This window comes from Dermatophagoides farinae, chromosome 5 (assembly GCF_024713945.1).
Source record: "Dermatophagoides farinae isolate YC_2012a chromosome 5, ASM2471394v1, whole genome shotgun sequence".
NCBI lineage: Eukaryota > Metazoa > Arthropoda > Arachnida > Sarcoptiformes > Pyroglyphidae > Dermatophagoides > Dermatophagoides farinae.
Genome location: NC_134681.1, coordinates 259,198 through 285,543, shown reverse-complemented (window position 1 = coordinate 285,543; position 26,346 = coordinate 259,198). Strand labels below are relative to the sequence as shown.

Here is a 26,346-nt window from a genome sequence, read left to right as displayed (position 1 = left end):
CACACACACACAAAAACCGAACGAACGATCGACCATATATACGACACATATACACACCAACCCAAACATAGGTTTTATAATGGACAACTTTTTTATTTATATTTTTTCTCGGTCCATGGGTTGTTGACTGTTTGTCAATTTTTATTGTTATGTTGGCGTCTGACATGCACAGATAACATACAAAACAAAAAAAAAACGAATTTGAAAATGTTGCTACGATGATGCTGTTGGTGCTTCTTCTTTCTATCCATCTATCTTTCCATAGATTCTGGTGCCTAGTAAATTCAAAAATTTCATGGGTTTTTATATCACGCGCGTTATTATTATTGTTATTTTTTCGACGATGATGATGATGATGATGATGATGCTGAGCGTGAGCGTGTGTGTTGAAACCAAACAAAAAAAAAAAAGAATGAAGCAAACAAGCAAGTAAGCGAAAAAAAAACGCCAACCAACCAATCAACCAACTACCACCAAATTATATGATTCTACTATCATTACGAAACAACAGAAAAAAAAATCATCATAATAAATGGATGGATGGATATATTTTGTACATGGACGCGTGTGTAAGCGCCAGCGCAATTCTATTTCAAATATTGGATTTTGGAATTTCTGGTACCAGAATTTGTAAAAAAAAAAAAATTATATTGTCATATATTGGTTGTGGAGGAAAAATAGTTATATCTTGGAAACTGAGAAATAAAATGAAATGAAAAAAAAAGTAGTGGTTACATATATATTTGAATAGATAACGAACATGATCAGTGAACAAAATAATGAAAACAATGTATATTAACAAAACAACAACAAAACAGTTGATGATGATGATGATAATATAGTCAAAATTGAATGAAAACAACACTATACCCAGTGTATGTATATATATGCACGTGGAATGAGTAAAATTGATTATTTCAACAAAAAAAAAGGAAGAGGTCGATATAATAATTGAATTGAACATATAGATATATTCTACTATTAAAAAAAATGAAGATGATGATGGCTACACCAACGTCAACATTAGTAGTAATAAAGGAATAATTTTTTTTTTTTTTTTTTTTGCTAGGATTGGAAATAGGGAGATTTCCCAAAATGCAGCTATCCATCCATTCTAATATTGATATATACATCTTTTACTTTTGATTCTTCATATATGGTATATCTGTAATATTATTAGATATATGATGGATCAAATAGAATACACGTATATATAAATGTGTAAAAATACAATACACCATTCAGTATCATTTTGTAGTCATCATTCTCATCTTCATCATCATCATCATCATATCCATTATCTCAATGGTTTGAAAGTTTTAGTTTAGTTTGTATATGGATCAAATATATACGAAAAAAATGCAAGTAGGAAAGCCTTGACTATTGTTAGAAAAGAATACATACAAAATTGATGTTGATGACGACAAGACTGAACAGAAAAAAAAGAAGACGACGACCACGATGAGTATGCTCAAAATATTTTGATCCTGGAACGATATATATACTATATTCTATTGTATGGTATGTAGCAGTGGTTTTCAACCATTCGGTTTTTATTTGGATCACAAACTATTCTTTTAATATGACACATTGACTTTCACATGGAACTTTTCTATTAACCAATTTTCAAATGTGTAAAAAAAAATAGTTGAAAACCACTGCCTTGTATGTTAGACCTAATTAGGAATATTTTTTTCAAGAATATAATATAAACGCCATCTATGAATGATGAATTCTCTGGAATATTTAAAAAAAAAATTCAAATTACCTGTATACATCTCTGTATATTTCTGTTTATAAACATGTTGATGATAAAAATTGATAGTTGTTCCAAGTCACGAATCATTGAGATCCATAACCATCATCATCAGTATCATCATCATCATCATAGACATTGTCGTTCGTCATCATCATTTGCATGTATCATGTATGTGTCTGTATTTGAATAGAGGCACACACACACACACACACACACACAATGTTTTTTGTCGATATTGATGTTCATGATCATAATGATGTTGATTGTATTTATTCTGTAGAACGAAAGAAATAGAGGAGTTCCATAATAGAATCTAAACAAGAATCATCACACATCAATTGGAAGATACACACACACACACACATACATATACAAATGTAACTAAACTAACTCTAAATCCAATTTTCAGCTGCGTTATATTAATTCCTGTTTTCATTACATTTTTTGTTGTTGTTGTTGTTGTTTGACGTCTACTTTTCATAATGCTGTTTGTTGGATTACGTAAAAACAAATTTCCATTTACTTGTGCACGAATTTGGAATTTTCAATTCATTCGAATTTTTCGTATCCATCATTAATGAATTCGTTGTTGCTGTTGTTTGTTTGGTTTTTTTTCCAAAATATTCTTCAGAATGTGTATCAGAACAGAATCTAAGATTTTTCTTCAGTTCGGAATATTTTGTTTTGATTATTTTTTTCTGATTATCATAATAATTAGGCTTTATTATTGGTGAATTTTTTTTTGTTTCTCATCTTCCAGTATATATAATTATTTAATTAGATTTTTTTTTCTTTGATCAAAATTGAACATGATTATCATTCATTACAAATAAATACATTGATGATCGACAAATCAGTAAATGTATGTATCAAATGTGAATTGAGCTGGATAACAATAAAAAAAATGATATTAAGTTTAGTGTGTTTTTTTTTCATTATCACCGTTCATATATGAATCAAATCAACCACTAAATATAAATTGGTAAATTTCTACAAATGACGACATACCATCATACAAATTGTCTGTTTTTATTTTGTTCATATGAGAATGGCTCAATGAAAAAAGAGAAGAAAAAAAAAATCCAATGACAAAATTGTCAGAATAAAAATCAGAAACAAACACACACACACACAGTGAGAGAAAGAGACACATATTTCTCAAACGAATCAATATCATTCGACCAATTCAATCTCTATACGATTGCTGATCGATTTTTGATAGTGAAAATGGTATCGAAGATTGATTGTTTGGGCTTCTTCTTCTATTTTTTTTTTTTTTTGGTTCTTCATTCAAAGATTGTATTTCAAATGTGAACATCTTTTCACAAACTATACATCGTTTTTCTTTTTCTTTTGTAATGAGTGTTTTCACTCAGTGGCTCATTTATATCTATCTCTAGGGAAATAGAATGGTGAAGCTAAAACCTCAGAAACAAATAAAAAGATTGCCTTGTTTCTAACCTAAATTTTTTTTTATTTAGCAGTGATGGTGGTGGTGGTGGTGGTGGTGTTGGTGGTGTCTGAACGAATTTAATCTATGCATACAAGACAAAGAAAAAAAACTGTCCATTGTCCAAATAAATGTGTGCGTGTGTGTGCATGTTTAGATTATTTCGCGAGCAGTTAAAACATTTTTGGTCTGATAATGAAATGTAACCAAAAAAAAAGGAAAAGAAAAATGAGATTATATTTGCCTCCACTATGGCCTTTACAATGTGCCATTCTAATTGTTCTGGAAAAGTTTTCTATCTATCTCTCTCTCTTTGAATGAATGAAGAGAACAAAAAGTTTCTGTTCCAAATATCAAAATAGAGTAAAGGGTAAACATAATTAATAAATGAAAAATTACGGTGAAAAATAATTTAAGATGGCCGACAATGAAGTATAAAGAAGAGAAAAAAATTTCAATCTTTGAAATCGAGAAAAAAAATGGGGAAAAAAACAGACACACGAGAAATCAGAATCAAATGCTATTTGCAGTGAAGAATGTCTTATCAGGCAGATTAAGCTAAAAAAAAGAGAGAGAGAAATAGACAAAAACCCTGCACACACACACAAATGGAGCCATAATAATTTTGGTACAAAATACACACAAACACACACACACACCAGGCACAATGATTCTTGTTATTATTATGTTATTGAACAAAAAGTTGTGTGTGTGTGTGTGTGTATGTTAAGAATCCATCATTTGGGCTCAGATGATCAATCACAAGTTTTTTGTTTTGTTTTGTTTTTCGTATTTTGTATCAAAGAACATGAAATGATGTAAAAATTTAACTGGAACAAAAAAAAAATCCATCCAATCTCAATGACAAACAAACGGATTCATGGAATAACAGTGACAATGTATATGTGTTTTTGAACAACAACAACAACAACGACAACAACAAAAACATCAGATAATCTTTACAAACCGGTCGGTTATGTCAAAAACACACACACATTCTGGCAAATTTAACAATTGAAAAAAGAAAAAAAAAATTTTTTTTTCACCGCATAAAGTACAAGTCAAAAAGAATCACATCTTGATGAATCATATGAATCTTAAGAACATTTAAATTATATCAAGAAGTAAAAAAAAAATAAAATAATGGGGGTTTTTGTTTCCTGTTCTTGTTTCAGAATCCAGAATTCTCAAATGATGACGAGATATGTAAAAAAAAAACAGAATCAGTTTCAAAGTTATCAAATGTCATATTGTACAAATTATTTTTTTGTTTTTCCAAAGAAAATGTTATTAGAATTAAGAAAATGGCGTATCATCATGTAAGCGAAAAAAGAAGAAAAAGAAGAAAAAAGACGTCATATATTCACACAGGCATGTACAACATAAAAACATGCCATAAGATCATGGCATGTGTTAACTTTTTGAATGTAGATCACAAGGTTCAGCGAGAGAAAAAAAACCCAACAAAAAGAAACAGACAAAAATACCACTTTTATTATCCATGAACAAAAAAAAAAAAAATCCAAAAGTAAAATCACAAATTCAAATGCAATGAGAATTTTTTTTTTTGAATTTAAATTTGAAAAAATAAACTTTTTTTTTGTTTGAATCATTATTATTCGGGTTCTTTAAGCTATTTCTGTCAGCAATGTTTCATTCCATTGCATTCTACGGATTGATTATGTTCATCATTATGTTATTTTTTTTTCATTGATGGTAGGAAAAAAAGTGTTGAATGAGAAAAATAAAAATAAAAATAAAATTGATATTTAAAATACACGAAAAACTAATCAAAAAAAAAGAAAAAAGTGTTTGAGATTCTGTTTTTTTTTTAAATATTCTATCTGAAGATGACAAGACAAATCATCACATTGCAATGTTTTACATACATATACTGTAACATCATTGAATCACGTCTCTGTTTTCAAAATCATAGAGGCTCAAAATTAAAAAAACACACACACACACACACACACATACACATCATTATTACTACCGTCAACATTATATCATATATATGGATTTTTTTTTATTTTTGGTGGATTTGTTAAAATCCAGTAAAAAAAATAATAAAATAAAGGTGGAACCAGTAGTTAGTAGTAAAACGAAAAAATGTATGTATGTGTGTGTGCATAGATTAAAACAATAGAATGAAAAAAAAGAAAACAATACAAAAAAAACGAGTATGGAAACAAACAAAAATTCACAAATACATTTAACATGTTTGTTCATGAACACAAAATGTGTTTATGGTGTTGATTGGCATATATACACACACACACACCCACACATATACAAGTATTTGTATTATATTTAAAAAGTATTAAGTGTCATATAGATTCTATAATGACTAAACAAACAGAAAGAATGGTACTATCAACAAATAAACCAGAAACAAAGAAACCAGATCCGTTCCATCATGGTGATGACTAAACAAAATCTAAAACACACACACACATACATACATACATCACATCCTAAATCATGAAATTGTTTTCATAGTGAAAAAAGAAAACAAAATTTATTGGTGCAAAATAAATTAATGCATCAAAACAAATTTTGGATCATCTGCAGAATTTTGAGCCCAAGATTTCTCTCTCTGTGTTGCGTGTGTGTGTGTGTGTGTGTTTCGTGTTTTCTCTGATATATCTTTTTTAATAAACCATAAAAGAACAAATTCAGTAATGTGTTTCTATGAAGAAAGAAAAAATCTTTTATCTCTACCCATTTGTTTTTTTATACCGCCTACATTTACATTTTTTTGTATTTTTTTTTGTAGGACATATACTGATGATTTTGAAAATTTGGACGACATTGGATGACATTTGAATTTTTGTTTGATTTTTATTCTGTCTCAATTCTTCATCATTTTGTCATCATCATCATCATCATCATCATTATATACGAAATACGAATATGCAAATTGAATTGATTGTTTAATCAGTACTAATAGAAAGAATAGAAAGAAAAAGTGTTGTTGATGCCACTGTTTATTTTGTTTTTTTTTTCACAATTGAATATAAAATTGATGGAAAAATAAAATTTCAAAGTTAAATATCCATTTTTTTCACAAATTTATGTAAACACAAAAAATGTTTTATTTGTACGACTGTGTGTGTGTGTGTGTGTTTTTTTTTCATGTATAAAATTAGAATATTCTTCTTTTCTACCTCTCTCTCTCTCTCTCTAATTGTGATGATAATAATCAATCAACAATTAATTTCCATCGAAAACTATGAATTAATGAATGAATGATTTTTTTTTTTTTTGATCACCGTTATTCAGAATTCAATTTTTTTTTTGGGGGTACGAAAGTAAAAAAAAAGTAATGCAAACAAACACAAGGCAAAACACAAGACAACACCATAATAGAAAGAGGAACGTGAAAATAAAACCATAAATACCATGTCCAAACAATCATTTATTCGGATTGTTATGAGATAAAAACAACAACAACAACAGCGGAAAAATTAATCGACAAATTTGTTTGTAGAATATTCTCGCACTATTACTTGCTGTGTGTGTGTGTGTGTGAAACAATTTTTTTTTGTCTACGGTAGCATAATGATGATTTTGTTTCTTGGACAAATATTTGTCCAAGCTTTCTTTTTTTTTCATCCATGTTGTAATATATTGTGTTTGTGTGTATGCAAAGAGTCATTGTTTTTTTTTGTCCTCTGTATATATTTTGTATCAATCATTTCGAAATCGCTGATTATTGTCTGTAATTTTTTTTAAAGCTTTGTTAAACGCCTTTCAAAATGATGGAACAAAAAAAAATTTTATCATTGAATTGACATGTGATACGTTTACGTGTTTCGGATATCATCACCGAGTGTGTGTGTGTGTGTGGGTGTAATCGAATTACCATTGTAAAGAGTTGGAAAAATAAAATCAATTAATTACATAGTAATCAATGTTCGGCAACGAAAAAAAAAATCCAAAAAAAAAACGAAAATTCAATCTAGTCAACATTGAATGTAAAATTGGCTTAGAATATGTGCAAAATCTTTTTACAAAAGTCAAACGGAAAAAAGGAAATTTTAATATAAATGATGATGATGATGATGATGATGATATTGATAATGATGATTATTATTATAATAATAAAGCTGAAAAAAATGTATGCAATGAAATTGACAAACGAATGTTAAAATTTAATATACAATTGACAGCCTCGACAATCTTTAACTAGAAATTAAGAAAAGAAAAAAAAACTGAATTCAAAAAGCCGGAAAAGATGAATATAGAATGCATTTGTGCCTAATGTGTGTGTGTGTGTGTGTGCGAGTGATGAAAGCAGAAAATGAAAATTTTGACAAAAATTTGACATCTTTGACATTCTCATCCTCAATTTTTTCTTTTTTCGTACCAACTAAACTGTTGTTGTTGTTGTTGTTGTTGTATTCAAAGAATTTTGCCTGAGAAAAAAAAAATGATCAAGAAATGTTGTTGTTTGCATTTCAGCAAACTATAACAACTAAGAAAATCAACTAAAATGCAATGGATTTTTTTTCGCACATCATAACTATAATATATATATATATACAAATACTATAGCATCATTATTAACGAAATTTTTTTTTAAAAAAAATTTCCCTGTTTTTTTCTTGTTCAAAATAATAAAATGAAAATGACAATGAATCTGCATTCGAAGAAAAATAATAATAAAAAAAACGGGATCATCTACAATACAACCACGCAGTAAATGTCATGTGATCATGAAAATATTCACACAATACAAAAAAAGGCATACAATACTGGAACAATGCCGATGATGATCATGATGATCATATCCTGAAAATATTTGGAGAACAGGAAATTTCTTTCTATACTTTTTTTTCCAAAAAATATTTTCCATATTCATAATAATGATAATGATGATATGTGAACAAAAAAAAAATCTCGATGATAATTGCATTTTGAATTATACAAGATCATGATGATTACAATCAATGGCCATCATCATCATACGAATCGATGAATGAATGGAATAAAAATTTGAATAAAATGAAATGAATGAATAGAATACCAATTGCATAGTTTTCCCATTGCTTTTTTTTCTCATCTTTATATGATGACATTTCAATATATAACATATGTATAGTGGAAAAAAACTATATGAATTGAATTCCAATATATTTATTGATTATGATGGTAATGAATATGGAATCCAATAATGAATGTATGATCTTTTTATTTATGAATGATGTTGGCCACTAAATTTTTTTTTTTCAATCATCGTGATGGCAAAAACGGCGACTACGACACCAGAAAAAAACCCATAGCATAATTTTAATAGCTGAAATTCTTTTGATTCTGAATTTTGCAACTCAAGAGAAAAAAGCAAGAATGAGATTGGTGAACAAAAAAAAAAAAAAATATATAAGAAATTCATTCCAAATTACACACAACACTATTCTCGATAAATTATCATTCTAAACGAAATAAACATAAAAAACTTTTGATTTTAATCATCAAATTGGATGAACAAACACAAAACATTGCAGTTCATCCATTAAATTGATTCTCTCTCAATCACATTAATTGTGGTCATCATTCAAGTCCTTAGGCTTCATAGAGAATAACAAAAACCCACACACACACACACACACACACACACACTTCATCGTTGTAATCATCCAATTCTTTAACAGATAAAAACTTATGATTTAGAATTGCTGAAACGAAAAACGAAAAAAAAACAAAAACGAGATGAAATCAGATGGGATTATCATTATCATCATCATCAAAATAGTGAATAATTAACAAATTTTAGAATTCTAGAAGAAAATGTCCAGAATCAAATTAAACTTTCAAACAGAAAACAAAGAGAGAAAAATTTTCAATAAAGCAAATCAATCAATCCCTAGTAATTCTAGAATTTTCTTTAAACTTTTATTATTACATTACATTACATTTCTATTTAAGATTCTTATAGATAATATAATCATTCATAGATAGTAAATGATATTTGAATAATCTGAAAAGTTTGAAGAATCATATTATGTTTGACATTTATTTGAATAAATAAATCGGATAATAATAATAATAATAATAACAATAGAAAGCCAATTCTTATGAAATGCAATGGAAACAGATATATTGTTTTGTTATTTTGTATATTTAGATTCTATGCGATCAAATTTCATCATTTTCATTGAAGCCCAAAGATCAAAAAAAAAAAAAAATGATAATGGCAACACTTTTTTCGTATGTAGATCAAGATAGAATAAAATAATAACAAAATGACTGACTGGATGATCCAAAAATTTTTTTTTTTTTGGTTTTATACAGTGTATACAATATACACTCTAATGATGGGAATGTTGAACGATACCATGTTGACGGAAATCGATTCTGTTCGATGTGAACAAACAAAAAAAAACCAACATAAAAAAAGAAAGTAGAGAAAAAAATTTGTGCTATAATTCAAAGCTGATTGTCGTCTTCGTAATCATCATCATCAATTGGCAATTTGGAGCCAAATGGATGGGGAATTTGGGAATTTCTCACTCTCTCTCTCTCAGTCTCTTCATCCAGATTCTCCTATATCTGTCAATACATTTTTTTCAATAATTTTTTATCTGTACCATATCAAGAAAAAAAAGATGAGTTATGATGTTTAATATAAAGATAACATATATTTGACAGTTAAAGTGAATCATTTATTTTTACCACATAGTACCAGTTTAGTAGCAGCCATTTCAATTTAGTTGATGATAGGTTTTGAATATCGTTAACATATTATATTTCGTCGTTACTTGTCAAGGGAAAAAAATGAAAAAAAAACGAATAAAGAAATGACATAAAGAAAGAAAAATCTGCCCAAAAAACCACTCCTCATAAAATTCAAGTACATCAATCCAAAACAATTATATATGACTTTTATTTCGACAACAATAACAACAACAACAACAACAACAGCAACAACAACAACAACAACAACAACAACAACAAAATTGATATGATGAATGAAAATTGATTTTCACTTTGATATATTTAATTTAATGATGATCGGATTATAAATCTTATGATGATGATCATTTATATATAGCTAGATTATGTGTACGAAATAAAATTCTACAGAAGTCTAGAATAAATAGATGGATAATCAAAATGGATTTCAACATAAACAACAAACAAACAGTGAAAATATCACAGGGCAAAAAAAACATGACTGACTTGAAATTGGACAATTTTACAATTAATTTATCTATAGATAAAATAAAATAAAAATAGAATGACAAAAAATGTTTAACACTATCGATCGATTGATCGATCCATCATCAATCGATCAAATGATTCAATTCATTCAAATCCATTTATGTTTGTTTTTTTTAGTTATTGTTTCAATGTTGTTGTTGTTGTTGTTGTTCCAAATGTTTATCATCAGTTAAATAAAAGCAAAAAAAAAAAAAAAAAATACATGCACAAACACACAAAAACCTAACCGAATAACATGAAAACAAGAGAAAAAAAATGTCATTTTTTATTTATCTCAAAAATGTGTTTGAAGTCATTTTTTTTCTTTACTTTTGTTTTGTTTTTTTTCTGTTTTGATTGTCGTCGTTGTTGTTGTTGTTGTTGTCGTTGCCATTTCGTTAATGTTTCCACTTGATCGAAAAATGAATAGTGAAAAAAACATCTGTCATTTTCCATGTGTGTGTGTGTGTGGTTACGATACAATGTTACCAGAATTTATCAAACAGAAATTCTAAAATTGAATCAATCGTGTGTGTGTGTGTGTGTGTGTGTTCGAGCTAAAATTTTTCTCACAAACCACACAAATACACAAGTTTAAATGGCTTTTAAAAATTAAAGAAAAAAAAAGAAATTCCAAAAAAACGAGATAGATTTATGTTTTCTTCTTTTCATAATGAAAAATTCAATTTAACACTCACCTTTTTTTTCATCCAAGAAAATGTTGAATTAATTTTTGAACAACAGGCATAAAATTTTGAAATTTTTTAATGGTTTGATGATATCAAAGTCAGTTATTTGAAAACAAGTGCACAAGAGAAAAAAAAAATCAATTCTTTACATTGATGTATTGATGAAATTTTAAATTTTAAATTTTAAATTTTAAATCATTGATGATCAACAATGGTACGATGAACAAGAATTTTTAATATTCAATTTTTCGTCATTTTTTTTTATCACCAGTGTTGTAATTTTTTTTTTTTTTTTTGATCGTTGTTTTTGCTATTGCAGTCGTTGTTTTTTTTTTGATGGTGATTTATTTTAAAAATTGATGCTATTGCTTCATTAAGATTTAGGATTATGTGATATTTGTATGTTTGATGCACACATATTATTATGGCACATATCATAGATAGATAGATAGATAGATAGAGAGGAAGAATATTCTGTGCATGTTCCAAGATGATTTCAACACAATTTTATTCTATATATATATATGTTAAATGAAAATATTGCACCGTTTAAGTTTGTGTGTGTGTGTGTATGTGTGTGATTGGATGTATAATTCAAGTGGATGTATCAGAAAAAAAAATCTGCTATTAAACATCAACATCATCATATAAACAATTCCAGCTGTTTGATTAATGAATGATGATGATTTGAGGATGATAATGATGATGATGAAATTGATTGAATCATCATCATCATTTTCAATTAATCAATCATGAATTTAATGGATAAAAATCATCGATTTGTTCATATATTTTTTTTTCGTTATGGCACTTATAATCATCATATATAAACAATTTAATTTAATAAACAACCAAGTTAAACATTTAAAAAAATTATAACAAATTGCATGAGTGATGAAAAATTTTAAAACAGCTGTAGAATTGAAAATTTAAGTCATAAAACATGTAGAATAGTTTCATATTTGCATTCGAATGGATGATGTGATGTTTGTGATCGAAGTTTCTTTCTCTGGTCGTCACACAGACACCAAAACACACATATATTCATCAGGTTTTTTATTTCATTTTTTTTTTGTTTTAATTTACGAAAAACGAAAAAAAGACAGTAATTATGTTAAGCCATTAACGCCACAACCACAATCATCATCATCATCATTATCAACACCACCACCACCACCACAAAAAAAAACAATCACAACAATAGAGAAGAAAGAATAAACAAATACGCCGACAAATTAAAAAAATTTCAATTGAAAAATTGAAATTTTATTTGATAGGCGAATACAGATGAAAATCGACACATTTATATATTGGAAATGGTCGATAGAAAGAATATAAATTGTTGTGTGTTGATGATGAATTGAGCATATATAGAGAAACCACATTAGATTGCAAATTGTATTTTTGTTTCATTTTTTTTGTTTTTGTTTTTTCATGATAAAAACAATATTTTGTTGTTGTTTTTGTTATTCTTTGATTTCATTCATAAACAATGTTACCGGTGATCATCGGTTTCAAATTATTATTGTGTGATTTTTTTTTTCTTAAATAGAAAAATACAAATCTCTTTTAATTAGTATTGATTAAATTTTTTTTCTAATTTTCTAAATTTGTTAATTATCATCATTGTTATTATGTATAGACAGTGTTATAAATTAATTTTAAATTTAAATTTGATCAATCAATCTATATTATTATATATGTATACAATTTCATCATGTTTTTGATTGTAATGTGAATTTTTTTTTATATATTTCCTGAAAATAAATATATTATATATGATTTTAACGATGTTTTAATTGTGAAATCATTTTACTATCTGGATTAAGTAGAATAATCAATGCGGCACCAGCTAATAGACCGAATGTAAGACCAAATCCAGCCCGTTTCAAACGCATTCGTGTCAATAATGAACCTATATATTCATTAATTTAGTAGATAGATCGAGAAAAAAAAGATGAATTTCAATTTTTTTTTGGTTTTCATATTCAAATCATTCAATCATTTTACCTTGTACATTATCCATTGCTTTTGATCGGCTTATAGCACCATATAATGTACCGGTTGTTGTTGCCGCAATCATTGTATTAATATCATCATTTTCATCCTGTACAAAACTAAGGCCAACACCAATAGCTGAATATACCAAAGTGATACTGCCAAATGTATTTGCGATTGAGGCACCGTTACGTGTAATAAAATTTAACATATGACTACGTTTGATTGCAAAAGATTCGTTCATTTGAGCTACTTCTTTCAAGCCTATTTTTTTTTGGTTATTACAACAAAAAGAACAATTAATTTCATCAATTATAAAAAAAAGTCAAATCATATAACCTTTAAATGTTCCAACGGCACCACCGATCACAGCACCGGTCATAATTGAGCCACCAATTTGTGAAAAAGCCATTTCGAAACGTCCACGGCTTGGTTTGGTACCACCATCAGGAAATATAAATTCGGATGAAATCACATCGGGTGAACGAAAAATGGTTGGATCCACTTGTAAAAATGGTGATTGAAATGGACTTTTATTTGTGGATGAAATATTTAGCCCGTTCAACGAATTAATAGGATTATCCATGATCGAACTGTCCATATTATTTTTATCGAAAATTTTGAATTAATAAATTATATTACAAACCAAGCAAGGAAAATAAAAAAAAGAAATTCGAAGATTATGATAATCACATGGGCCGAACAAACCGTAAAATACACCGTTGGATTCGAGTGTTCAAACAAGTTTTGGTTATAATGTCACATTGGATTGGATTCTCACGCAATACACACACACACACACACACGGCACGTATCAACAAAAGCATGGGCATGTTCATAAACAATGTGTCAATTTTTTATTAAAATTTATCAATTTTTTTTCCATTAAAGTAATTTTATTCATGGGAAAAAAGAAGAAAATCTTGAATAAAAAACTACTACTATTTGAATGAATTATATGACCCATAATTTAGTTTCCAAATGTGCAATATTTAATGCGAATATTCATGTTTTCGAAAATTGTATTGAATCCAAAACTTTTGCTCATGTCTATTTCGACTGATTGAGCTCATTGGATTTTGTTTGACTGAGTTTTGTTTATATTTTGAATTCTGTTTTGAAAACCGTAAAAAAAGATTCGATTTTCAATTCGTATCGATGGAGAAGCTTTTTGAAGAATCCACATCAATTAGCCGACAATTTTCAAAATAATCAGCAACATATTCCAGAAAAATGTTCTCCCGGTTTCAATTCAATTTGACACGTAAGGATGACGATAAAAGTGATGTTCAAAAATTAATAACTATAAGTGACAATCAAAATAATGATGATAATGCGCTATCAAATCATCATGATGGACAATCCTGTGGTCATTCATGGACTGTCATATTGTTCATTTTTCTATTGATCACGTCTTTAATTGTATTTATCATTGATGGCTATTTCGAATTAGCAATTTTGTTAAAAATTACAAAAATTCTTTCATCACATTCATCATTAAATTATATTTGCAAAACATACATTTCTTATGGTTTTGTACATAAAGATAATGAAGCAATATTGGCTAATGTTACCGTTGAAGATATATTTCGTCATGAAACGGAATCGCCAGAGATTTTCTTGAAACTTCCAATATTGGATAAAGTGGTAAAAAATCCTGAAAAATGTTCCCATTATTCATGTTTTGATTTATATCGATGTGGTTTAATCAACTATAATCCATCTGATATACCTAAACAATTGAAAAACAATGTTCCACAAGAACGAATAAAAGTATTTGTCTATCCAAACTATAAATTTGTCGTGAAAAATGACAATCAATCCATCAACATTTCTCAATCACTAGAATATCAACGAATTCTACGTGCTATTGTTTCTAGTCCATATTATACAAATAAACCAAATGAAGCTTGTCTATTTATTCCAAATGTTGATACATTGAATTTCGATGAAATTGATCGATCTATAATCGAGAATATTCTTTGGTCATTGCCTTATTTTCGGCAAACAAATGGTACTAACCATTTGATATTTGTGATGCTAAATCAGAAAGCCCATTCAAAACGGAATTGGTTACCGAATTTTCCTCAAATAATGATCGCCAGTGGAATGTTTACTGATCGTAACTATCGTCTAAATTTTGATATAGCCACACCTGTATATAGTTTATTTGCACAACTTTACGAATCATGGCCAAATTTGAAACAATATGAATTTGATGTTTCCAGATTAATGCATCGGAAACGTAAATGGACAATCGTTTCCACACAGATGAGTGTGATATCTAAACCGAATCAAAAATCATTGTTACGATTAGAGTCATTTTATTCTAATCGAATGATACTATTTGGATTTGATTGCTCAAATTCTGTTAAATTTATCAAATCAAACAAGTTACCATTTTGGTCATATCGAAATGAATCCAGCAAACATATCTTGCGTTCATATGAACGAACAATCGTTTGTAATAATGATCGTCAAATACATCAACGTTATCTAGATGTTTTACATGATGCTCAATATTGTCTAATAATGCCATCTACTGCCGTTTCCACTGGACCATTATTGGCCGATATATTGATGAGTGGTTGTATACCTGTAATTGTGGATGATAATTATGTTCTTCCATTTCAAGAACGTATTGATTGGACAACAATATCGTTGCGCATTCGTGAAAGATCATTGAATAATTTGTTAGAAATAATCGATTCACTTTCATCGACCGGTCGTTTACAACAATTACGGCTAAATGCATTGAACGTTTGGAATCGATTCTTTCGAAATATTGAAAACATTGCACTTACAACATTAGACATTATCAATGAACGAGTCTATCCAAAGCCACGAAATATTCAATCAACTTTTGATGATAAATTTCAAGAATTGACTCCATTATCATATGATTATTTTGCCAAAGGATTTAATTATATAAACCCAAAAAATTTAAATCTTATTTCTGATGGTTTCACTGCCGTCATACTTACATACAATCGTCTAAATAGTTTATTTCATGTTGTTTCATCAATCACTCGAGTTCCTAGTTGCCAAAAGATCTTAATTATTTGGAACAATCAAGCTGAACGACCACCATTGAATGATCAATGGAAACCATTTTCCATGCCCATACAAGTCATACAAACTAATAAGAATAAATTGAGCAATCGTTTTTTTCCATATGCATCTATCGAAACTGAAGCAATTTTTGCCATCGATGATGATATTACAATGTTGAATTCGGATGAAATTGAATTCTCCTATCAAACATGGCGTGAATTTCCCGATCGTATTGTTGGATTTCCATCACGATTACATTTATGGAATAATCTAACCAATTCTTGGACATATGATTCCGAATGGAAGAATAAAATTTCCTTAATATTGACTGGTGCTGCATTCTATCATCATTATTATAATTATCTTTATACATATGTAATGTCCGAAACTATTCGTAAATGGGTTGATGATAATATGAATTGTGAAGATATTGCCATGAATTTTCTCGTTTCAAACATTACTGGCAAAGCACCAATCAAAGTGACACCAAGAAAAAAATTCAAATGTCCCGAATGTTCAAAAGCAAATAGTTTATCTGCTGATGTTGTTCGCCATCTTCAATTACGTTCACGATGTATTGATCATTTCAGTAAAATCTATCGGATGATGCCATTAAAATCGGTCGAATTTCGGTAAGATTTTATAAATTATTTAAGATTTATTCAAACTTTAATTTTTATTTTATTTCCAATTACAGATCCGATCCTGTATTATTTCGTGATAACATTCCGGAAAAATTCAAACATTTTAGTTTGATTGGCAATTTATGAAAAAATGAAAAACTTTGATAAATCATCAATCAATCAAATAATAATAATTTATTGCGTGTGACAATAATAATTCTATATCTACTAATAATAATCATGTTGATAATGATAATCTCTAATGATCTCATTCTAATTTATTATAATAAAATCTAATCAATTCACTACCATCATCATCATTTTGATGTCAGTTTTTGTATGTATGTGTGTGGATGAGTGGTTTTGTTGTTGTTGTTGTTGTTGTTTTTTTTTTGAAAATTATTGATTATAGATGCATTCGATTAGCACTTGAATTGATAATGGTCCTTTTAAATTATGAAAGAAAATATCTTCAATTGATTCAATTGAAATTCGTTTCAATAATGGTAACATCATCAATATTTGTTCGAAACGATTTCCAAATTCTTTATGTCCACTAGTGCCATCTATGGCCATCGATCCATTATGATTTTGTAATTTAAATTTTCTATTCGTATAATTAATAAGCAAACATTGAGCTTGTTCTTGAAGTTTTAATAAATCTTGTTTATTAATCAAATGTCGACATTCTGTATGGAAAAAATTTCAAATGTGATATTAAATTTATTAAAATAATAATTAGAAATCATTTATTAGATTTACCTGGATTGAATAGGGCAATCGATTTTAGACAACCACATTCAGTACCATCTAATTGTAGTTGTTTGAATTGATCAATCACTTGTTTAATATTCTCTATATCTAACTTTATATTCAATTTTGAGCTAATTTTATGTTTCATTAACATTTGTATTGATGATGTTTGTTGTTTTTGATGATGATCGGCAATTGTTTGTGATTTATCATCAATAAAATCATCATCATCATCATCATCAACATCATCGACATGTTTATTGTTATGATGATTCGTATCCATTGGATCGATAAAATCAAAATGATCAATCAACGAATTCAGATATGTTTGAACGGTCTGTTCAAAATGATCGCCCGAGGTTACGGCATTCATTGTCATTGTCCAATGAGCCAGATTAATAATATACAATTCTTTCCATGAATCACGGAATAATGAACGCTAAATTGATGATCAAATTAGATTTGATTTGTTAAAAATTTTTAAATTATAATAAAATTATTACCTGATCATTAATATCTAGTCTTATGAATAATGGCATATTTTTGATCCATTGAATAGTCAATATTAATAATCGTAGATTGATTTCTTGTAATGAATTTAATTTATTATCGCTGAAAAGATTCATCATTAATGATGAATCAATTCCTCTGATGAATTGTTGCATCATTCCAGTTCCGAATTCGACTGCTGCTTTGTCAGCATTATTGTTATTGTTATTATTATTATTATTATTCCAAACAAATTTTTCCTCATTCTCATCATCATCATGTTGTGCTGCCGTTGTTGTAGTTTTGATCGAATGCTGATGATGATGATGATGATGATGATGGTGATGACGTTTCTTATCATTTACACGTTTTGATGTTACATCTTTAGTGGAAAAATATACCACTTTGGATGGATGTGGTTTTGTTTGCGTTTTGTAACCATGATCATGATGTTGATGATGATGATGATGATGACATTGTTGATTATTATTGTGCACACCATCTTTACCATTCAAATCAAACAATGATCTTGATTGAAGACCATTTTGTACAATTCTGATTGCTTCATTACTGCTATTACTACTCGATGCTAATGAATGAATATCATTGAAAATGGAACCATTATTCTGTCCTTTGTTCATTGAACTTTCGTTTGTTGTTAATGGAGTTTTCATCAATAATAAATCAGCTGTTGGTGAATGTATAGTTGTCGCTGTTGTTGTTGTTGTTGTTGTTGCTGCTGCTGTTGGTAATATGGAAATTGTTGGCGATGATGATGGTAATAGCGGTTTAGATGATTGATGTTGCTGCTGATGATAGATACATTTAGCAAAATTGATCATATCATTTAATATGGCTGGCGATGTTACCATCAATGAACATAGATTGATTGGATCGTTCACCATTGATTGATTGATATTCGATGGGTTGTTGTTGTTTAAATGAAATTTTATACGATTCAATGAATCAATATATAGATTATTATTTACTGAATTCGAGCATGCGATTTCATCTTTGATTGGACTGTGTTTATTATTGGAATCACCATCAACAACGATTGTAGCATCACATTCATGTTGTTGTTGTTGTTGTTGATGATGATGATTGTTATGGTGATTATTATTATTATTATGATTTTTATTACGCAATTTCCCATTGCTATTGCGAATTTTCTTTTCCGAAAATCCAACATTCTCATTGTTAAATTCATGTTGATTCCAATTTAAATTCGATGAATTGTTCATCATAGTCGGCAATTTTAATGAATTCATCATCAATTCTGTATCTATGAATAAATGAATATGATGAAAATCAATTAAGAATCATAATTGAGTCAAGTAATTAATTCAAGTGATTTTTTGAAAGAATTTAAAAAAAATTAATTAAATTATAAAGATCATTATCATTAATGTTATTATTATTATTATTATTATTACCAGAATTAATTTTTAGTAAATCAAAATGATTATATGCTGCAAATGGATGAATAAGATTAGCGAATGCTGTCACTGATGATCCATCCAGTATTCCTAATGAATTCAATGTTGATGGATCGATTGACAGCTGGCAATTATTGGCTGCTATTGATGATGATGATGATGATGATGATGATGCCGTTGTTGTTGGCAATATAAACGATCCTGGATCGGGAGTCATTTCAGTCGATAATGAAAACTGTTGATGTTGTTGCTGTTGCTGTTGATGATGGTGATAATGTTGATGATTGACGGTTGTCAAGTTAGCCAGATTTAGAAACGATTTAACTGTAGCCGTTGTCTGTGTAATTGCTGTAGTATTATTTTCATTATTATTTGTATTACCTGGATGAAATATACGTGGACCGATATTTGTTGTTGTTGAAAATCGTTGATTATGTTTATTTAAATCAATATCATTGATTATAGAAGCAGATACGGTGCTATTACTAATACCAGCATTTAGTTCTGGCAAATGGCTACCGGTAATTGAATGTCGGTTAGCCATTCCTATTGTTGTTGTTGTTGTTGTGGTTGACGTCGTAGTTGTTGTTATTGATGAAGATCGAATTTTTGTCGTGACTTGATTGTGATGATGATGATTATTATTATTATTATTATGATGGTGATGATGATTATGATTATGATTATCATCGTTATTAGAACCACATTTATTTGTTTCTTTTAAAAATTTTGGTTTTCTAGGTCCACGTTCGTGTTGAACAGCTATTATATATTATTATATAAAAACAAATGGAACAAAGTAGAAAGGAAAAAAAATCAATGATCCAGAAAAATAAAAGACTGTAATGGAGAAAAATGAATGAATTGAATGAAAATCAATTAAACCACAATCGGTTTAGCTGATATAACCATTTTGAAAAAAAAATTTTTGTTTGTTTCTGATGATTATCAATAATGTGACAGGTGTGATTTCAGCATTTTGATCAAAAAAAAAACAAAAACACAGGACAATGAATTAATGATAAAATACCCACCATCTTTATTCATATTAGCTTCAAAACATTTACGTAATCTACAAGCACGACATTGATTTCGATGTGTTTTATCCACTGGACATTTTCCATGTTGATCGGCTTGTGCACGACACGTGTATACACGATTACGATGGATTGAACGTTTAAAAAATCCAGAACAACCATCACAACTATAGATACCATAATGTTTACCCGAACTTCGATCACCACATACAGCACATGGTATATCCAATAAACGTTCACCTTTTTTTTAACCAAAAGAGAGATTTGATAGAAGGAATTAAGATAATTGATTTAATTACAAATCAAAAAAAATTTGAATATAAAAAATACAAACGTTTTTCTGCCGGTCTCATTTTGTAATTTGTAATCTGATAAAGTCGGAAATTTTTTCAAAAAAAAAAAATAGAAAAGTTAATCAAATTTCAACTGTATGATTTACAACGAATATGTTTTTTCGATAAATAATCATCAACTTTAAAACAAAACAAAAATAATGATAACTATCTAGATCAGTTGTGTTCATCACAAAAAAATTATCTGACCAAGAATAGTTAGAAAAAAAATTAGATCAACAAAGAAATAAATAAATATAAAAAAAAAATGATTACAACGTCAAGGGACGGTCTACTAAAGAATCCGCCCTATGGAAATGGAATTCTGTATAGCATATTATATACACAATAATGAAATGATGATAGTAAGATTTTTTTGATTGTTTTTTTTTATTTTCTAGTAATGTCTACACACACACACACACACAAACAACAAACATTCATGTATGCACAAACACACATTATATCAATGGTCTCAACCTTTTTTTTTGTCAAGCTTGTTGGTTGTATTTGTTCGAAAAAAAGAGGTCATATATATATATATTCTAAACAATTATCAATATCGACGATAGAATGATTCGACTTGATGACTCTCTATGACAAAGTTTGGAGTCATCTCAGTATATATGTTTCCTTTAGTTTTTTTTTTACTCGAAATTCTTTATTATTCTTTGTATACATGTGCAATGTGGTGATTCTCGCTTCGATTGTCTTCGATTAACTTTTTTTTCCATTCAACGAATAATATATGGAATCTAGAGAAAAAAAGGCGAATAATAATATTAATAAAAATAAATATAAAATGGAGACCTGCCTTCTCAGCCTCACGCATACCCGTTTTACGATATACGGTTAACAATATACAGTCATCAAGCCAAATGCAAAAAAAAATAAAAAAAAAATAGGAGGAGATATCATCTTTAGTTTACACTAGTTTCACATATGGAATCACACACACACACACACAAACATAGATCATGGAAAAATCTTTTCTTTTTTTTTGGCCGGGCCAATTGGCTTATTGGTTCCAGAGGCGGGACCTATACACAAATTCATATATATATGTATAGAATAATACCAAACTTTTTGGCGTCCTCTCTGTACTGACATGATACGATTTTACATGTATAGATTACGGATACTGTATGTATGAATGGATGTATTTCCAGGGAATATGGTGACCATTTTATTTTTCGTATGAATGTGCTGCATGAGAAATTTTATTTTTTTTGATAATTCACGAATTTTTCACGAAATTCTATACTAGTTTTGAATTTAAAAAAAATTCCTTCAAACTGGAACAAAATTATTGTCCCTTTTTTGGGGATTTCGGTTACGATTTCGATTTATAATTATTCAAATTAGACAACAAAAAAAATGAAAAAAAAACTTGGGCAAATTGTTGAAATAAAACTTTCGGACATATAACAATCATCAATTAGACTCTGTTCTTTTAATAATATTGACCAAAAAAAAAAAACAAATGACCATCATACGATTGAAATTCTCACATACACACAGAATGTCCCCTTCAGTGTATATGTTTGCATTTGTAGAATTTTCTACAGTTTAGTTCTTATGGCTTGTCAAAAAGCGAGGTTGGAAAAAAAAATTTTTTTTTTTTCGTCATGATGAACATTATTAACCAAATGAATGGAAAAAAAAGCGTAACTTGCACAAAAAAAATCATTTATATAAATGTGTGTGTTGTGTGTGTGTATGTGAATAAGGCCACATGGTATACACACGGAATTTTGTATTATACATCCTAGATTCAAAATGTATTCAGAAGAATGAAACAAATGATGCGTTCGATGATCCTATGTGATTCTGATTATGATGATGATGATGATGATGCTGTCATTGTTATTAGTATTTTGCCGACAATTTGGACCAAAGTGATGGATCATTCATTGTGAATAGGGTGTGTGATGAAAAAAAAAATGAAACAAAATTCTATTTGGTTCATGTTGATGGTGATCAAATGTGTTGTGTAGTCAAATTGTAAGCCCAGTATTTGACCTGTTAATGTGAAAGATTTTTTTTTTTTTTTGGCAGAGTGAGGAATGAATCGAAATTATTTTACGCTGTCATTTCACTTTGTTTTTTTTTGCTATTCACAAAGAATTTGTTCAATTATTATTCCAATTATGATCCAATTTCAATTTCTAAATTCGTGATCAATTTGATCTGAATTATTATTTTTTTTCCTTTTCAATCATCATTTTATCATGACGATATTATGCTTTGTACACATCTCAATGATGATGATCATTATTATTGTCTGTGACTGACTAAATGGCTGATTGGCTAGTGGGCTGGCCTTTGTTTGTTTCAGACCAAAAAAAAAAAAAAAAACATGATCAAATTCCATCAAGAATCAAAAAGAAGAAGAAAAAAAATATTTTTTTTTCTAGTAATAATTAGCATACATGGGAAAATGAACAGGTGAAAAAAAATGAAAAAATTCCAATTGTGCATACAACAAAAAAATCCTGATGATGATGATGATGATGATTAATTTTTTTTCCATTCAATCTTAATTCGAAATGTAAATAGTACACCATGTACTTTTTTTTCACATATGATCAACATTTGATTTTTTTTTCTTTCGTCGTCTTCGTTGTTGTTGTTGCTGTTGTTGTTGTCGCTGTTTTTGTAAAGTGAATCACATGAAACAATGTTTCAAATTACAATCAATCTCCATATTCAAGAGTTTTTAAAATTAAATTAATAAGATGGCGATGATGATGATGATGATGATGATGATATATTTTGTTTTGAAGAATCACACGAATTTCGACTTGAGCACGTTTTTTGTGTTTTTGGTTTGTTTGTTTTTTTTTCTATCAAGATTTACAGTAATACCAATGTTATTCGATATTTGTATCATTGGCAACAACTGCATTGTGATGATGTCATGGCTAGCCATCATAATTGATTGATTGAATAGTAAAACAAACAACAAATGATGAATCAAATTAATCAATATATATCAATCGTTTAAAAGATTTGATCGATGATGAAACAACAACAACAACAACAAAAATGATCATCATTTACTATCGAGTGAATCAATGATGTTCAATGGAAATGAACGAACAAAAGAGCAGAAAAAAAACCTGATCCGATTCGATCCAATCAACCGAATCAATTTCATGATGACATCTCAATCAGGAATTTGTTCCGTTTTTTTTCCAGAGTAATGGAGCGCATTTCCCTCGAACAAATTTGATTGTTCACACACACACACACATACATACATACATACATACATACAAACTATGCTGGACATTGATAAAAGATAAGATTGCCGATTTCAAGCAGAAGAAAAAAAAAGAAAAAATCGATTTTCAAAATCGATATTCGATGTACACACAATTGATGGAAAAGTAAAAAAAAATCAACACCAAAATAATGATTTCGATTATTTTTCGAATGTTTTTCTGTTTTGTTTTGTTTTGTACCGTTTTCCATTCATCCTTTTGTAATTGATAATTGAAAACAAAAAAATTTTTTTTTCAATTTGCCCTTCAGAACCAATTTCGAAAAAGTTTTTTGTTCAATTTTTTTTTGTTATTTGTTTTTATTTTGGATCATCATCATCATTGTTTTTTGTATCATCAACTTTTTTTTGTTTTTTGTTTTTGTTTTGTTTTATTCATGTTTATGATGATGATCTAAAATAAAAAAATAAAAAAATCATAGGATCAAAACTTCCATATACCATATACTGCTACTTTTCTTTCCTTCTAGCATCAGAAAAAAAATATGACTGTAAATGGATGTTTTTTTGATCCTAATGTAAACTATATTCTGTATACACACACACATATATATACAGATGGTTTGTTTCGTACAAAATTCTCGACATACGTACAATATCCAATCAACATCATCATGATGATGATGATCATCATCATCATCATGACTATGTTTGTGTAATATTATGTAATATTTGATGATGGATGGAAACTTTTCTTTCTTTCTTTCTTTTTTTTTGCCTTCATATTTCATGCTAGAGAATGAGAGAAAATAAAAAAAATTTGTCCAATTTGGCCAAGTTAAGCTCCAATGAGCTTTACATTGAACTATGGCTAATATTTCAATGAAGGCAATTGATGTCAGTGAAGAATTTGTATTTCAAACATTAAATTTATTATCAATAACAACAACAACAACAACAACAACGACAACAACAACAACAACAACAACAAATGGTTAAGCCATGTCAAAAAAAAATAGAAATTCAGATTATCGTATTTTTCTTTTTGATAATTCATTTTTTCCTATTCCATATATACTGGTATATTGTTAATTTTAGCATTTGATTGATTCATTTGGAGCCATATACCAGAACAAAAATTGTTGTTGTTGTTGTTGTTGTTCTATATTATTTGGATCTAAACAAAAAACATTTGCACATTTTACATTTCATATATATATGGATATGATACAATAATGAAAAACAAAAATGAATATTTGCAAGTTTCAAATAAAATAAGAATAATGATAATCAAAAGTAGCAGTAGTCAGCAGTCAGTTGCCAACAGCATTATCAGAAGGTATACAATAATAATAATAGTAATAGCGTGTCGTGTCAAGCATCGTTTGCTTTTGTTTTCTTCTTTTTTCTTTGAGCGAAAAAAGAAAAAAAAAACGTCAAGTGACTCGTTTTTTTTTGGTGAAATGTAAAATGGATGATGGGGTATTAGCGATCGAGAACGATCCTTGGAATAAAACAGCGTCAATGTGATGAATGAAAGAGGAAAGTAAACGAGAAAAAGAGAGAGAGAGATAGAGAGAGCGGATCATGAGAATGCAACCAGGTGATGATGTTCGTTTTTTTCTCCTTTTTTGTTTAGGTTCAATTTTGTTGTTGTTGTGCTTGTTGTTGTTTTTTTTCCATCCCCCTTTTTTTCTCTTGTTTGTTTGTTCATCATCATCATCATCATCGTTTGTAATTCTACAAATGTTTGAAAAAAATGGCAAACAACATTTTGTTCGAACATAGAATTATTCTCTCTCTCTCTCTCTCTCTCTCTCTTGACTGTTTTGTATATATATATTTGTATTGAGAATCTTCCAAATCGAATCAATTATATTTCATGACATGATGATTCGTTTTTTTGATCCAAAATTTTCATCAATTTTCATTGTGTTTCTGAATGCAAATCTCATCAACGAATGTTTCATCTTCAATTATTATGGAATTTATATATATCATTTATTTATTACAAAAAAAGCTCAATAATATAAAAAAATAACAAAAAAAATTCAAATATAAATCTTATAAAACAATAACGCCATCCAGAATCGGATAACGAAACTACTTGGAATTCAGTGTTCATTTTACTTATTTTACTTATATAATGAATATAATAATAATAATAATATAATAATTTTTAATTAATTAATTAATATATAATATATAATAATCTCTTTATGACGCTTAACGATTTGTCGGTAACTGCAACTTTTACACTCGCCAAGTGCTTGCGCTGTGTACCTGCACTG

The 26,346-nt window shown here is 28.4% G+C and overlaps 3 protein-coding genes across 3 annotated transcripts; 1 reads left to right on the top strand and 2 right to left on the bottom strand.

The window, feature by feature from the left end:
• Nucleotides 1–12,720: 12,720 nt before the first annotated feature.
• LOC124498827 (mitochondrial import inner membrane translocase subunit Tim23B) lies at nt 12,721–13,890 on the bottom strand. The gene is made up of 3 exons (XM_047062650.2): nt 13,442–13,890; nt 13,115–13,366; nt 12,721–13,019 (listed from the first exon to the last, which is right to left on the bottom strand). Exons 1-3 carry the CDS (start codon nt 13,701–13,703, stop codon nt 12,889–12,891), a joined length of 645 nt encoding a protein of 214 aa, XP_046918606.2. The 5' UTR covers nt 13,704–13,890; the 3' UTR covers nt 12,721–12,888.
• A 161-nt stretch (nt 13,891–14,051) lies between these two features.
• On the top strand, nt 14,052–17,091 carry sotv (exostosin glycosyltransferase sotv). The gene is made up of 2 exons (XM_047062594.2): nt 14,052–16,788; nt 16,854–17,091. Exons 1-2 carry the CDS (start codon nt 14,336–14,338, stop codon nt 16,924–16,926), a joined length of 2,526 nt encoding a protein of 841 aa, XP_046918550.2. The 5' UTR covers nt 14,052–14,335; the 3' UTR covers nt 16,927–17,091.
• Nucleotides 16,954–21,158, bottom strand: LOC124498804 (uncharacterized). Its single transcript, XM_047062625.2, has 7 exons — nt 21,106–21,158; nt 20,832–20,865; nt 20,495–20,737; nt 19,458–20,222; nt 18,036–19,306; nt 17,542–17,971; nt 16,954–17,468 (listed from the first exon to the last, which is right to left on the bottom strand). The coding sequence occupies exons 2-7, from the start codon at nt 20,848–20,850 to the stop codon at nt 17,179–17,181; spliced, it is 3,018 nt and encodes a 1,005-aa protein (XP_046918581.2). The 5' UTR covers nt 20,851–20,865; nt 21,106–21,158; the 3' UTR covers nt 16,954–17,178.
• Nucleotides 21,159–26,346: the final 5,188 nt, after the last annotated feature.

Excerpts from the sequence above, each read along its gene's own strand:
- LOC124498804 (XM_047062625.2), bottom strand. Across the intron at positions 20,223-20,494 it reads AGCTAATATGAATAAAGATG|CTGTTCAACACGAACGTGGA; the intron begins GTGGGTATTTTA and ends AATATATAATAG. Across the intron at positions 17,972-18,035 it reads GACTAGATATTAATGATCAG|CGTTCATTATTCCGTGATTC; the intron begins GTAATAATTTTA and ends TCATCAATTTAG.
- LOC124498827 (XM_047062650.2), bottom strand. The coding sequence starts at position 13,703 with ATGGACAGTTCGATCATGGATAATCCTATTAATTCGTTGAACGGGCTA. Across the intron at positions 13,367-13,441 it reads TGCCGTTGGAACATTTAAAG|GCTTGAAAGAAGTAGCTCAA; the intron begins GTTATATGATTT and ends AAAAAAAAATAG. Across the intron at positions 13,020-13,114 it reads AGCAATGGATAATGTACAAG|GTTCATTATTGACACGAATG; the intron begins GTAAAATGATTG and ends ATGAATATATAG.
- sotv (XM_047062594.2), top strand. The coding sequence starts at position 14,336 with ATGTTCTCCCGGTTTCAATTCAATTTGACACGTAAGGATGACGATAAA. Across the intron at positions 16,789-16,853 it reads TTAAAATCGGTCGAATTTCG|ATCCGATCCTGTATTATTTC; the intron begins GTAAGATTTTAT and ends TTCCAATTACAG.